At 41.2% G+C, this 12,616-nt stretch overlaps 1 protein-coding gene across 1 annotated transcript in view; it reads right to left on the bottom strand.

Moving 5' to 3' along the window:
* The window catches only part of CACNG2 (calcium voltage-gated channel auxiliary subunit gamma 2), a 152,769-nt gene that overhangs the window by 16,213 nt on the left and 123,940 nt on the right, over positions 1-12,616 (bottom strand). Inside the window, exon 2 of the mRNA XM_003771121.3 lies at positions 6,420-6,503. Coding sequence (XP_003771169.1) covers positions 6,420-6,503 — 84 coding nt within the window. The remainder of the gene's footprint in view (positions 1-6,419; positions 6,504-12,616) is intronic.

The following is a 12,616-nucleotide window of genomic DNA, read 5'->3' as shown; positions in this document are numbered from 1 at the left end:
TTTAAGATGAGAGGACTGGGTTCAATGGCCCAGAATGATTTCGGGATTCAAGATACAGTTTATCAGGTTGCATCCTAGCTCTGCTGTTTTTAAACTGTGGGACCTTAGTAAAAATCACTTTCCCATTTGCAACCTCAGTTTCACCATCTTTAAAATGGTATGTATTGTTGAGTCATTTTGGTTATTTGTGACCCCATTTGGAGTTTTCTGGGCAGAGATAGTTATACAGTGGTTTTCCATTTCCTTCTTCAGATCCTTTTAACAGATGAGGAAACTAAGGCAAACAGAGTAAAGTGACCTGCCCAGGATCACACAGTTACTAAATATATGAGGTCTTCCTGACTCTAGGCCTTGCACCACCTAGCTGCCCATATCTATCTATCTATCTATCTATCTATCCATCCATCTCTCTATGTATCTATGTATCCATCCATCCATCCATCCGTCCGTCCATCTATTTTTTCTATCTATCTATCTATCTGTCTATCTATCTATTTCCTTATAGGACAGATGATCTCTAATCCCCCTTTTGGCTTTATCTCTATGAGCATTGTAAGCTTTTATTTATTTATTTATTTTTGGATGATGAGGCAGTTGGGGTCAAGTGACTTGCCCAGGATCACTCAGCTGGAAAGTGTTAAGTGTCTTAGGCTGTATTTGAACTCAAGTCCTCTTGATTTCAGAGTTGGTGCTCTATCCATTGTGTCATCTAGCTGACATTTTGTTTTTAAGACTGCTAGTTGGATTCTGTGTCCCCAGAAGTCAAGAGCCCTTTGCCTCAAAGGATCATAGATTTGGAGTTGGAGAGGTCAGAGAACCAAAGATTTAGTGCTGGAAGGGCGTTATAAGTCACCTTATCCAGGTGTCTCATTTGGGGGGTACAGTGACTTGCCTGAGATCACACAGCTAGGAAGTATTGGAAGTCGTATCCTAACCTTCATTTTCTGACTCTGAATCCACTGTGCCAAAATGCCTGATCCTCTGGGAATCCCTGCCATCAAATCTTAGATTGTCAAGGCTGTAAGGGACCTTTGGGGGCAACTAATACAACCCCCAATTTGGCAGATGAGGAAACTGAGGTATAGGAGGAAAGGGGAATAGTAAGGATTCAGTGCCTGATCTTTTGATTTCAGCCCTCACATTCTATCCCCGCTTTCACAGGATCATAGGCTGGTTTGGAGACTTAAATTGGCAAGGAACCTCAGAGCTGTCTCATGCCTGGAAGTTCTAGTGTCCCCTCTAGCTTGGACAACCTCCAATTTGATGAGATGGGAATAGGTAACCCAGCCCTACTGTACTGGTCACACCAGATTTGGAGTCAGAAAATGTGGGTTGGGAGGCATCTTTAATGCTTGTTCACTGTGGGACTCAAAGTTTAAATAACATCCTCAAAATTGCTCGTGTTTATGTGGCAGACTTTGTTTCACAGAGATGAGATCAAAGGTTGGCCCTGGTCCTTGTAACCTGATCCCAACCATGGCTTTGGGAATGAAGTGTCCTTGCCATTTATTGAAGGTTTGCAGCACAGATTATTTGAATCACTAGCAGAGAGGAATGACCCTCTTTTCATGTTCCCCATGTCCATCTCCAGGGGGAGAGCTTCACATGATTTGGTCCAGGGACACCCCCCATATTCCTCAGTCAGCCTCTCAATCTCCCATTTCCACACGTTTTCCTGTTCCCTATGTCTGGCACTCTCGTCCGGCTCATGTTCGATTCTTAGCTTCCCTGGCTTCCTTCAAGTCTCAGTTAAAATCACACCTTATACAAGAAGTCTTTTCTGCTCTTCCTTAATGTGTACGCCTTCCCTCTGTGATGATCTCCAATTTATCCTGCCTCTGTCTTGTTTGTACACAGCTATTTTTTTTTATTGTCTCCTCCCTTAGATTGACAATTCCTCAAAGATGGATTATGGTCGGTCTTTCCTGGTATCTCCAGCACTTGGCATGGTACCTGGCATACAGTAGGCATTTAATAAATGCTTGCTGACTTGACTCAACAGATAGTATGGCTATTGCTTGAGTGGTACTTTTAAATTAAGTTCCATTAAAGTTTTTAATATAAAATTTAATATAAATTTTTATATTTAAAATTATTTCAAAACTATAATTGTCATGGAACTGGACTGGGGCACTTCTCCTAGAGCTGGGCATTCATTCTGTTCTCTTGCTAAAGGAAATGTATGACAAGGCAACTCCTAATTGGTCACTTAGTCCCTAGGCCTGGGGTTACACTGAAGATGACTCAGCCAGAAGGAGCTGCCCACTCAATAGGCTATCACAGGACAAAGGCTTTATTTCTTTTTCTTTTACCTGGCTGTCTTCCAGCCTTTCCCTTTGAGTTCTAGTGGTGTGGGACAGAAAAATTTTCTCCCCTCGCACTCGGTAAAAATGGGTCCAAAATTTAGTCTTCTGGCCATGAGAAAAGTGCTTGCCTGGGTGAAAGGGGGACCCAGAATGCTTCCTTCTACATGGATGTTTCTTCCCTGGGCAGAGGTCTGCCACCAGCAACCAGTAATCCCCAGCAATGGATATTCCCAGTCTCAGTGATGACTACTTTGTGAATGCAAGCATCCCTGAGCTCCTGAATTAATTCTGACCACCCAGCAGGAAGTGTTTCCTGAAGCTAAACTGCTTCTTAGAGGGCAAGGTGACCGCCAGCCAGATCATCCTGAACTTGAAAGGTCTAAACAACCCTCCCTGGCTGGCCGGCCGATTTGGAACTTAAAAATTGCTCAGCCAAATGGAGGTCTGAGATGAATATCTACCCGGGGATAGACGCTGCACCTTTATCTCTGGGAATGATTCTAACGGTGGAGATGGATTATGGGTGTATGTTTTAATTAGGTATCTGTTAATGAATGCTTATGAATCTTTTTCTGCTTTAAGCATTTCTTTCGTGGTTGAGAAAATACAAAAGAAGCTCTTATACCTGACAAATATTTTGCATGTTTAGTATCTTTTTTAGAAAATGCCTCATAAGTTTCTTTAGGAGGAGGTTTTCGATCTGAAGCAGACCTAAGTATTGTTGAAAACAAAGCTTCTTGAACTTAAAGCTCACATGAATTGGGGATTACAAAATTTTGATTTATTATCAGTAAATGTTTGATTTCTATACCTGTTTTATATAACCAGGGATGTGTAAAAATCATGAGTTTAAAAGTCTGATTTAGAATAGGCGTCAGTACACTATGGTCATTGGGCCAAAATCAGCCCACCGGATTCTTAGCTGTATGAAAACGAGATGGGGCAATTAGATGCACAGTGATCATGATCAGTTTTGGAGTCAGGAGGACCTGAATTCAAATATAGCCTCAGATACTTAATAGTTATTAGGTGTGTGATCCTGGATAAGTCACTTAACCCCAATTACCTCGTAAAAAAAACCCCTCAAAACCAAAACTAAACAAAAATAGGAGATGGGCTGGATTTGGCCCTTGGGTTGCAGTTTTCTAACCCCCAGTTAAGGAATTTTCCTTGGAGTCCTACATTAGGGAAGGGGCTTAAAGAGCCAGAAAAATGAGAAGAGCCTGAGTCTTCTCTTTTGGTATTCACGGGATGAACTGGGGCCCTGGGTGAGCACAGAACATAGAGCTCTTGTGGGAAAGGCTTTCTGAGTTCCCATCTATGACCTGGTCCATATTTGTCCTATTTCTTTTGGAGCTAGCTTGTTTGCCCTAGATTTGGGAAAGTACAGAATTCCATTTGGAATGTTCCAATGTTTTTCAGTGAGAGAAATGGGATCCTTATGTGTCATAGGTACCCACTGGAAAAATCGTGTTAGGACCTCCATCTGGATTTACATGTTCATTGGAAGACATCCAGTGAAGAAATGTATGGGTTGCTTGAGGAACTCATGGGAAGAATTTTCACCATGGATTCTTTGATTTATCTCATGAAGGTAAGGGAATAAGTTCTAGTTTTCTTAAGAATAGCCCTTCATGATCTGGGTCCTCATTTGGGATTATAAATTACCTTCCCTTCAAAAAAAGAAGCCATTTTAATTTTTCTTCCTCCTCCACCTTTTGCAAGGGTTGTTTTTGTAATTTTAATTTTGTTTTCTTCTAATAATTTTGGGTCAGTTCAGATACTTAAAAATAGCTTCCTATGAAACCTATGAAAACTTGGTAAAATGTTGTTTGCTTATTACACTTGTATAATTTTGCATATGAGGTTAAAGGTTATCTCCAGATCCACCGAGTATGGTCGGTTTTGGCCCTCACAACAGAGTATTAATTTTGGGATTAAAAAAATTAATAATGGAACTCTTGGTATGACATTCATGAGACCATTAAGAATAGTGCCATATGGACTCTGGTGAGACTCTTTAGTAGAACATTCTGTGGGAAGCATATAAAGGGTTGTTGGAGCTTCCCTAGAACCTCGGTGAGCTATCCAGACTCGGCAATATGGGCAAATGTGTCCCAAATGTCCAGATGATCTGGAAAAAATCATCAAATATAATGGGAAAGAATGAAGATAGACATCTCCAGCTTGTTATAACGTGGTGTTATTTCTTGAATCAGAGGACATAGGTTTAAATTCTCATTCTAAGCTTAATTTCCTTATGTGAACTTGGAAAGGTCACAGCCTCATTTTGAATGTTAATGTCTTAAATATATTTTTCCTTCTTTTACTTTCCCCCTTTATTTTATCCTTTGTAATATAAGATCCTTGAAGACAGAGACCAGGGCATTTTTTCTGTCTATAGCCATAGCCTAACCTAGTACCTGACACATAGAAGGTAATGGATGTTGGTTACATTGAATTAGAGTTCCTAAAATGAGACTGAAAGAGGTGATCTCTCTAGCTCTTGGTCTATGTTGATGACAATGTCATTGCTGTGTTTTCTGAATTAAGATCCAAAGCTTTCTCTATTATGCTACACTATCTCCTTTTCTAGGAAACTGCTTTGCTTTGCTTGCCTTTTAGCTGAATAAGACATCTCCTTAGGTTCTCTCTGCATATTAAACATATTTCTCAAGGTTGCCATAGTGATTTTCCCTAAAGTGCAAGTCTGAACATATCACTCTCCTATTCAATAAACTTCAATGGCTCCCTATTATCTCCAGAACAAAGATAATACCTCTGTTTGTAATTTTAAGTGCTTTGCAACCTGGCCCAAAACAACCTTTCAAGTCTTCTTACATATTCATCTTCTTCACATACTCTATATTCCAAACAAATAAACCTTCTTGCTGGTTTTTTTATATGAGGGACTTCATTTCCCTTTTCTGTGCCCATGTACCAGCCATCCCTCATGCTTGAGATGCCCTCCCTCTTCTTCCCTTTCTCTTAGAATTCTTCCCTTCCTGCAAGACTCAACTCAAGCACCATCTTGTTCTGCATGAAGCCTTTCCTTGTCATCATAGCAACATGTTCCCCAATCAAGTTACCTTGTATCTAGTCTATATGTTTTATATCCATACATGTTTCTCTGATTCAATGGAAGTTCTTGAGGGACACAATTCCTGGTACATACTAGGAACTTAATGGATACTTATTGATTGATTAATTAATGATCCAATTAATAAATGATACCAAAATTTAATTTTGGCTTTATTTGATAGCTTTTCCCCTAAAATCTTAGCCCTCTTTTTTCTTTTTGTATGTAACTTTTGTTTTAGTTCTTCCTTTTTAATTACTAAGCATTTATTTTTTCCCCCTCCTGATTTTTCCTCTCCTTCCTTCCACTGCAAACAAAAACAAAAACAAAAACAAAAAAAAAAAAAAACCCACAACACAAAAAACAAAGAAAAAACCCAATTCTGCCCTTCTTTTCTTCAGTGGAACTGGTAGATAAATAAGTGCCTGGCACATGGAAAGTGCTTAATAAATGGATCTTAAGAACTTGATTGTTGGTTGATCCAAGAAGGAAGGATTGATCTTTCCCTGTTCAAATTCCTCATTCCCTTTGAGGTTTAGAACACTTTTTTCACAATCTTTTACTCAGCCAGTCAATGGAAAGGTTAGCATTCCCATTTACAGCTGAGGAACTGAGATGTAGAGAATTTTAATGATGTGTCCAAGGTCACACAGGAAGGATATTAGGATCCTCCATCATGGACTGGAAGGACCTTAGGGATCTTCCCACTGACCACGTGGGTACAGTCATAGATCTATAGATGGAAAGGACCTCAGAGGATATCCAGTCCAACTCACTCATTTTATAGATGGTGCCCCTGAGTCCCCCTTGCTCAGGATCACACATCAAAGAGTGCATTTGGTACAGTCTCCTAGCATGGCTATATACCCAAAGGTTGGCTCTGTTAAATTTGCCCAGAGACTTTAGTAAGAGCTGACTTCTGAGTCTACTTTTGGTGAGGTTCTCCTGCAGAGATCCCAGATCACTGGATACTATCACCTTTCCCCCCCTACCCCCTGCCCCCCACTATTGAGAGGAAGAATCAGTGCACTTACGGAGGAAATACTCTGCTGTGTCGGCTTCATAATCTGCATCCTCAGGGAAGTGATCGATTTGCTTACACAGACCTTTAAAATTCCCTGAAAAACAAGGAAGGAGAGAACAGATGAGTACAGAAGACCACCAGGAACCCCAGTTCCCACTTGTCTCCTTCTGCCTTTATTGCTTCTTAGGAATCCATCGCCCCTTCCCCCCAATGAACAATCCCCAAACTTTCCCTTTAATGCATTGGGCGGTCACAGACTCATAGCACGGATCTAAAGGCCTGGCTTCCCTGAATATTCTATGCTTAGAACTATCCTCCCAAGGGTTATCTGTGCCTTAACTAGCAAGAAGAGTTTTTATTATTGTCTGATGACTGTCATTGAAGAGATAGTTAAGCACTGGTCAACTTGATATAGCTAATGCAGTGAATTCTCTGGTGTAGGGAGCAGCCAGGAAGGCAGGGCAGCTAAGCTGGGGAACAAGAAGGGCATCAATTAATGCCAGTAGTTCTGAGGTGAGGGGGGCTGCTGGAATGTTTTTCTCCCACTCTGAGACTGTCTGTAGGCCACAGATGAAAGCACCCCTGGCTTGGGGTTTGCAAAGTGGCCTTTGCACTGCTGATGATGTTGGCAGGAGGAGGAGCAAGAGAACCAGGTGAAATCTCTTCCTGGAAGATCAGTGTCTCTCTCTGATGCTTCTGAGCAGGATTCCTTTGTTGCCTGGTTTTTTGGTATTTTATGTGTCCCTGGGCAAGTCTTGTGCAATGGGCTGTGTTATAAAATGCCTGAAGTCTCAGGCACATGAAAATATCTAAGGGTTTGGATGACGATGACTCTAAAACAAAGTTTTCAAAATTTAAAAAAAATTTCTGTTCTAGATTTCCCCTTTCTTTCTACTCCCCTTCCCTATCCATAAAGAACACAAGAAAAATGATAAGAATTATGAAAAAACTTATGTCTACATTAGCCATTTCCAAAAATTAAAAAAAAGCAACAAGAAAAAAAAATGAGAATGAAAAAGTACGTCTCAGTCTGCACTCTATGAGGATCAGTTCTCTATCTGGGGGTATCACAAAGTCTTTGATAACAGAGTCGGGCCCTGGCTTATTCTGTTGTTGTGCTGGTTAGAGGTCATGGAACCTTCCAGAGGTCATAGGACCCTAACAATGACTGAGGAATAGGATGTGGAGGTTCTTCAGATCCTCTAGTTTGGAGAATCACCCTACAGACATTTGTGAACCATTAAAAACCTTAGAATAACAATAAAACATGTTAACATGGACATCACACTGAATGATCATTCAACAGTCAACAAAATTTTACAGTCATATCCTGCCTAGTCCAGACAAATGTCATTCGGCAATGATATTGTGGCTATGATAGAATTGAATCCTGCTCTAATGTCATTGGGCTGGTTGCCTTATATACAAATGAGATAATTCCATGTACTATAGAACTACAGAACTAACTGTCCCCTGGAAATAGGTTGTTTCACTTAAAGTTGAATATGGTGGGACTAATTAGAAGGCTTAAGTAGGATGTGGTTATATTAGATACTGCTATGTGTGATATACTGTGCTAGATTTCAATGATCCTAAAATCTTATAGGGAGATAAAAAGGCACACAAATAACTGAAAAACAATTGTAAATATATATACATATATTTAGTTTATATATAAATGCAATACAATATAAATATCTATATGATATTACATGCTAGTATGATATATACATTATATTATATTCACTGGGCTGGGCCAGACTATATGATATATATTTATATATTACATATGTATTTTATATATGTGCATATATATGTATACACAGACACAGATATATCCATATGTATGTGTGCATATATACATATATATGTTTATATAAAATTCATGAGAGGCAACATGAGAGGTATCCATTGTATGGTGGATAGAGAGCTGACCTCAGACTCAGGGAATGCTGCTTGACATATAGGAAAGCTAAGAAATCTTGATGGAGGAGATGGCATTTGGTCTGGGCCTTGAAATTTGGGTGGAACTAGACTAGGAGGAGGCTATTCCAGGCTTACAGGACAGGATGAGCAAAAGAGGCCTAAAATTAGGAAGGTGTGAGATGTGTTCATGCACCAGTGGGTGGTCAGGTTTGACTGGAGTAAAGTATATAAAAGGGCAGCTGGATGGTGCCGTGGTGCACAGAACGCCAAGCTTAGAGTCAGGAAGAACCGAGTTCAAATGCAGCCTCCAATACTTACTAGCTATGTGACACTGGGAGAGTCATTTCACCCTCTTTGCCTCAGTTTCCTCATCTGTAAAATGAGCTGGAGGAGGAAATGACAAATCACTCCAGTATCTTTGCCAAGAGATCCCAAAATAGAGTCACGAAGCGTTAGAAAGAAATAACTGAACAATAACAGTTTATAAAAGGTATGGGTAAACCTATAAATGTCAGTGGGATCCAGTTTGTGTAAATCAGGACTAAGCTTTGGACTTCATTTGGAAGGGAATAGGGAGTCATTAGGGGTTTTGGAGCGCGATCACTTCTGTGTAATAGGAAGATTAATTTGGCAGGGTGGCTAGATGGGATTGGGGAAAGTCTAGAGGCAGGTAGGTATTGTAACAATCCAAAAAAAGTAATGAAGCCCAAACAAAATCCATCACATATGTAATAATGTTCATAAAAAGATTGTGTAATTGTAACGGCTCATTTTGGCATAGGGGCGAGATAAGGAAATGTGCCTCCCTTCTTTTCTTGGAAAAGTGAGAGATGATGGCGGCAGATTGTCGTAGGTGCCGTTAGATGGGCTGCTTGCTTGTTATATGAAAAGATTTAGAAGGTGGACAGATTCAGAATACATCCACCTGAAATAGATTGAAATGTAAAAAAACCCAAGAAGCATCAATAGAACTTTGATTTAAAAAAATAGTGAAGGTTTCTCGCCTGACTTAACTTGGTGGATGTGGGAGAGGGAAGGAGATCGATATGAGAAATTCTGCCCAGAGAGAATCAACAGGCCTTAATAACAGGTTGGGTGGCGGATGAGGGAGAGGGGAGTAGCAGAATGACTATGAGGAGTTGATCCTGGTCACTGGGAGGAGGGAGCAACACCTGATAACTGAGGGAAGAGGCTTTAATTTTTGTCTGTCTCACTAGTGCTGAGCACAGTGCTGGCACATAATAGCTTCTAATCACTCATTTAATCAATAGGCATTCATTATGCACAGGACACACTATGCTCCATCTCCCAACTCTGTACGTTTTCATTGGCTGTTGCTTCTGCCTGGGATGCTGTCCTTCTTTCTGTTCTCTCTTTCAAGATGCAGCTGAGATCACACTTTCTACAAGGGACCTTATAGGTTGTCTCCTCTGAGATCTCTTCTATGTATGTTTTGTATTCCAAGTTCACTCTCCAATAGATTGTAAGCTCCTTGAGGGCAAAGACCCTGTTTCTTTTTTGTTTGTTTTTTAATCTGCTTTTCTTTCTATTTCCATTGCTTAACTCAGGACCTGACAGAAAGTGCTCAATAATGCTGGTTGACTGACTCACTAGTTGCCAGGTACTAGAATTCAAAGACAAAAAAAATTAATAAAAAAACAGAACTGAAAGAAACCTTAGAAGATATAGCATGCAACCCTCCCATTTTATAGATGGGGAAAGTGATACCCAGAGGCATTAAGAGCTTTGCCCAAGATCCCACAGCTAGCTCCTCTCTCTGGCAGGATTTGAATCCAGGGTTTTCTGGTGCTTTATCCACCATACCTAACTGTTTCTTACAGGTGGCTTGCTAAAGAACTCATCCAGGGTACTGCCTGCAGACACCTGAGGCTAAATATTTTCTCTAACTAGATACTAAGGTCGGTTGTCTTTATTTGCCAAAGGGCTGACTTTCTGTAGTAGTTAAAAACTGGAAACAAAGTGGGTTCCCTTCCATTGGTGAATGACTGAATAATGGAACATTACTGTGTGATGAGGAATGATCTATAGGAATAATTCAGACAAACCTAGGAAGACTTAGATAATCTCATGCAGACTGACGGAAGCAGAACCAGGAAAGCAATGTATCCAGTGTTTGCGATGATGTTAATGGAAAGCATAATAAGATGCCATGGCTAATTACAATGACCCAGCTCGGCCTTGGAGAAGAGATGAAGAAGGATGCTTTCCTCCTTTTATCGTTGAGGTAGGGGGGGCGTAGAGAGGTTGTGACTCATCCAAGATCAGGCTGCTAACCAAGAGATGATTTGTGATCTTATCATTCTAAATCCAGCTCCAAAAACATGATTCTGAGAACGCTTCCCCAGACTGAGTGCCAGAAACAGGTCCAGGACACAGAAAAATGAAGTTCCTTTGAACTGGATCGATTCACATTTTTAAAGCATTTATAGAAGTGTTTTCTCCGTTTTTCAGATGTAAAAAGTAAGACCCAGCAAGTTTAGACAATACGTCCAGAATGATACATAAAGGTTGGGAGTTGTACCTGGAGTACAGGGTTTTTGATTGGAAGACCAGTGCCTCCTCTCCATCTAGTCTGCCTCCTACCAGACGCCACATAAGCCATCCTTCCTGCCAACGCAGACCTTGCCTCAGGAACTGAAAATCTTACAGTGACCCCTCTGGCAGCTGGTGCCTCCAACCAAATGGGGAGTAGAATGGCTTTGGAACTGTAGGTCCAAGAGAGAACGCCTTCACCAGCTAGCCATTTCTCCAAGAGACAACCTGGCTTCTCTCCTTGGCACTGGCTGTGGGGAAGAGGGGCTCAGACCTTCCCAGGGACCCACAGGAATGGTTTCCTGGCTTGCATGGGTTGGCTGGGCAAGCATGTACCAGCTATCCCCTAAGTCACCCTAGCCATCAACCAATAAACCTAATGGAAATAAAATCCCTAAGGTCATTTGCTCAGACCCTCCAACCGACTCCCAGAATCCTCCTAGAACTGGGCACGGTCTGAGCCAATGTGGAAAGCACAGAGACGGCTTCCTTGGCAAGCTGGTTGTGGCTGCTGCCAGGGACAAACCATTTGAAGACGGGAAATTTCAGCTTGCAGGTATTAAGTAGCTTAAGAGGAGGTTTCATCAGCTTTGTAAAAACCATGTTAATATCCCACAATAACAACTGCTGCCTCCTTTCTTTGTGGTACAATGAGCCGCTCATGGAAACCTGATCATTAGCAGTGGGCCAGACGTTCGTTTATTTCTTCCATATTCATGAAAAGCTGAAAGAGCTAGTAAATGAGCTCCCACGGAGGATGTATGTGTAACACACACTGAGGCCGGCCTAGGAGGCAATCAAGTAATTTTTTAAGTGGGGGTAAATGAAGGGGTTCATTTGGTTGGCTTGCTCTGCATTCAGACACTTTCCATCCCGGAGCCGTTTGGTAGGGCACGGATCCAGTGCCTAGAACAATGTCTGGCACACAGTGGGTGCTTACCTAATGATGGTTTATTGATTAAGGAGAGTATTGACTTTGGACTTGAGTTTTGTGGGTAACTGACTCTAGGCTACTCAATTACTTACATGGTACTATCCCCCACGCTCCCAGGCTCTGATTCACATCTGATTTTTCTCTCTCTCACCACTTTCCAAGTCCTGTCAACTAAGAAAATTCTATACTTTTCTTCTCTAATTATTCCTTTTTATCCTAATGCCAAGGTCATCCTCATAATGCACAGGTCTGATAATGGCACTCCTGCTCAAATGCCTTCCCTGGCTCCCTATGGCCTGTAGAATAAAGTTCCAATTCTTTAGCCTGTTATTTGAAGTCTTTCACAGTCTGGTTCTGGTTTTTCTTTTGTACCACCCCCCTCTCCAGACATATTCCTCAAAATTATCCCCCTCTCTCCTACTTCTGAGCATTTGTACACTTCTGTTGCTTGGAATGATTTACTGACATTCTTCCCCTCAACACAGACATATATGCAAGTTGAAATTTTTTTCCTCCCTCAAGGCTCAGTTCAGGTATCTCTTCCATGTCACCTTCCGGATCTTCTTAACTAGAAATCATTCTTCCCTCCTTCAATTTCTCTTTGCTTCTTTCAAATCTTAGATAAAGTCCCCCTTCCTGCAGGAAGTCTTTTTGGTTTCTCCCAAGGCTCATACCTTCCCCTTGAGAGGGCCTTTCTTTGATTTTGTCTGTATGTAGCCATTGGCACATCGTCTTCCCTATTAGACTGTGAACTCCTTGAGGGCAGGTCTGTCTTTGGCCTTTCCTTGTATCTT

This window comes from Sarcophilus harrisii, chromosome 5, assembly GCF_902635505.1.
Source record: "Sarcophilus harrisii chromosome 5, mSarHar1.11, whole genome shotgun sequence".
NCBI classification, from domain to species: domain Eukaryota; kingdom Metazoa; phylum Chordata; class Mammalia; order Dasyuromorphia; family Dasyuridae; genus Sarcophilus; species Sarcophilus harrisii.
The sequence above is the reverse complement of the archived record's forward strand: the minus strand, read 5'-3'. Positions and strand labels throughout refer to the sequence as shown.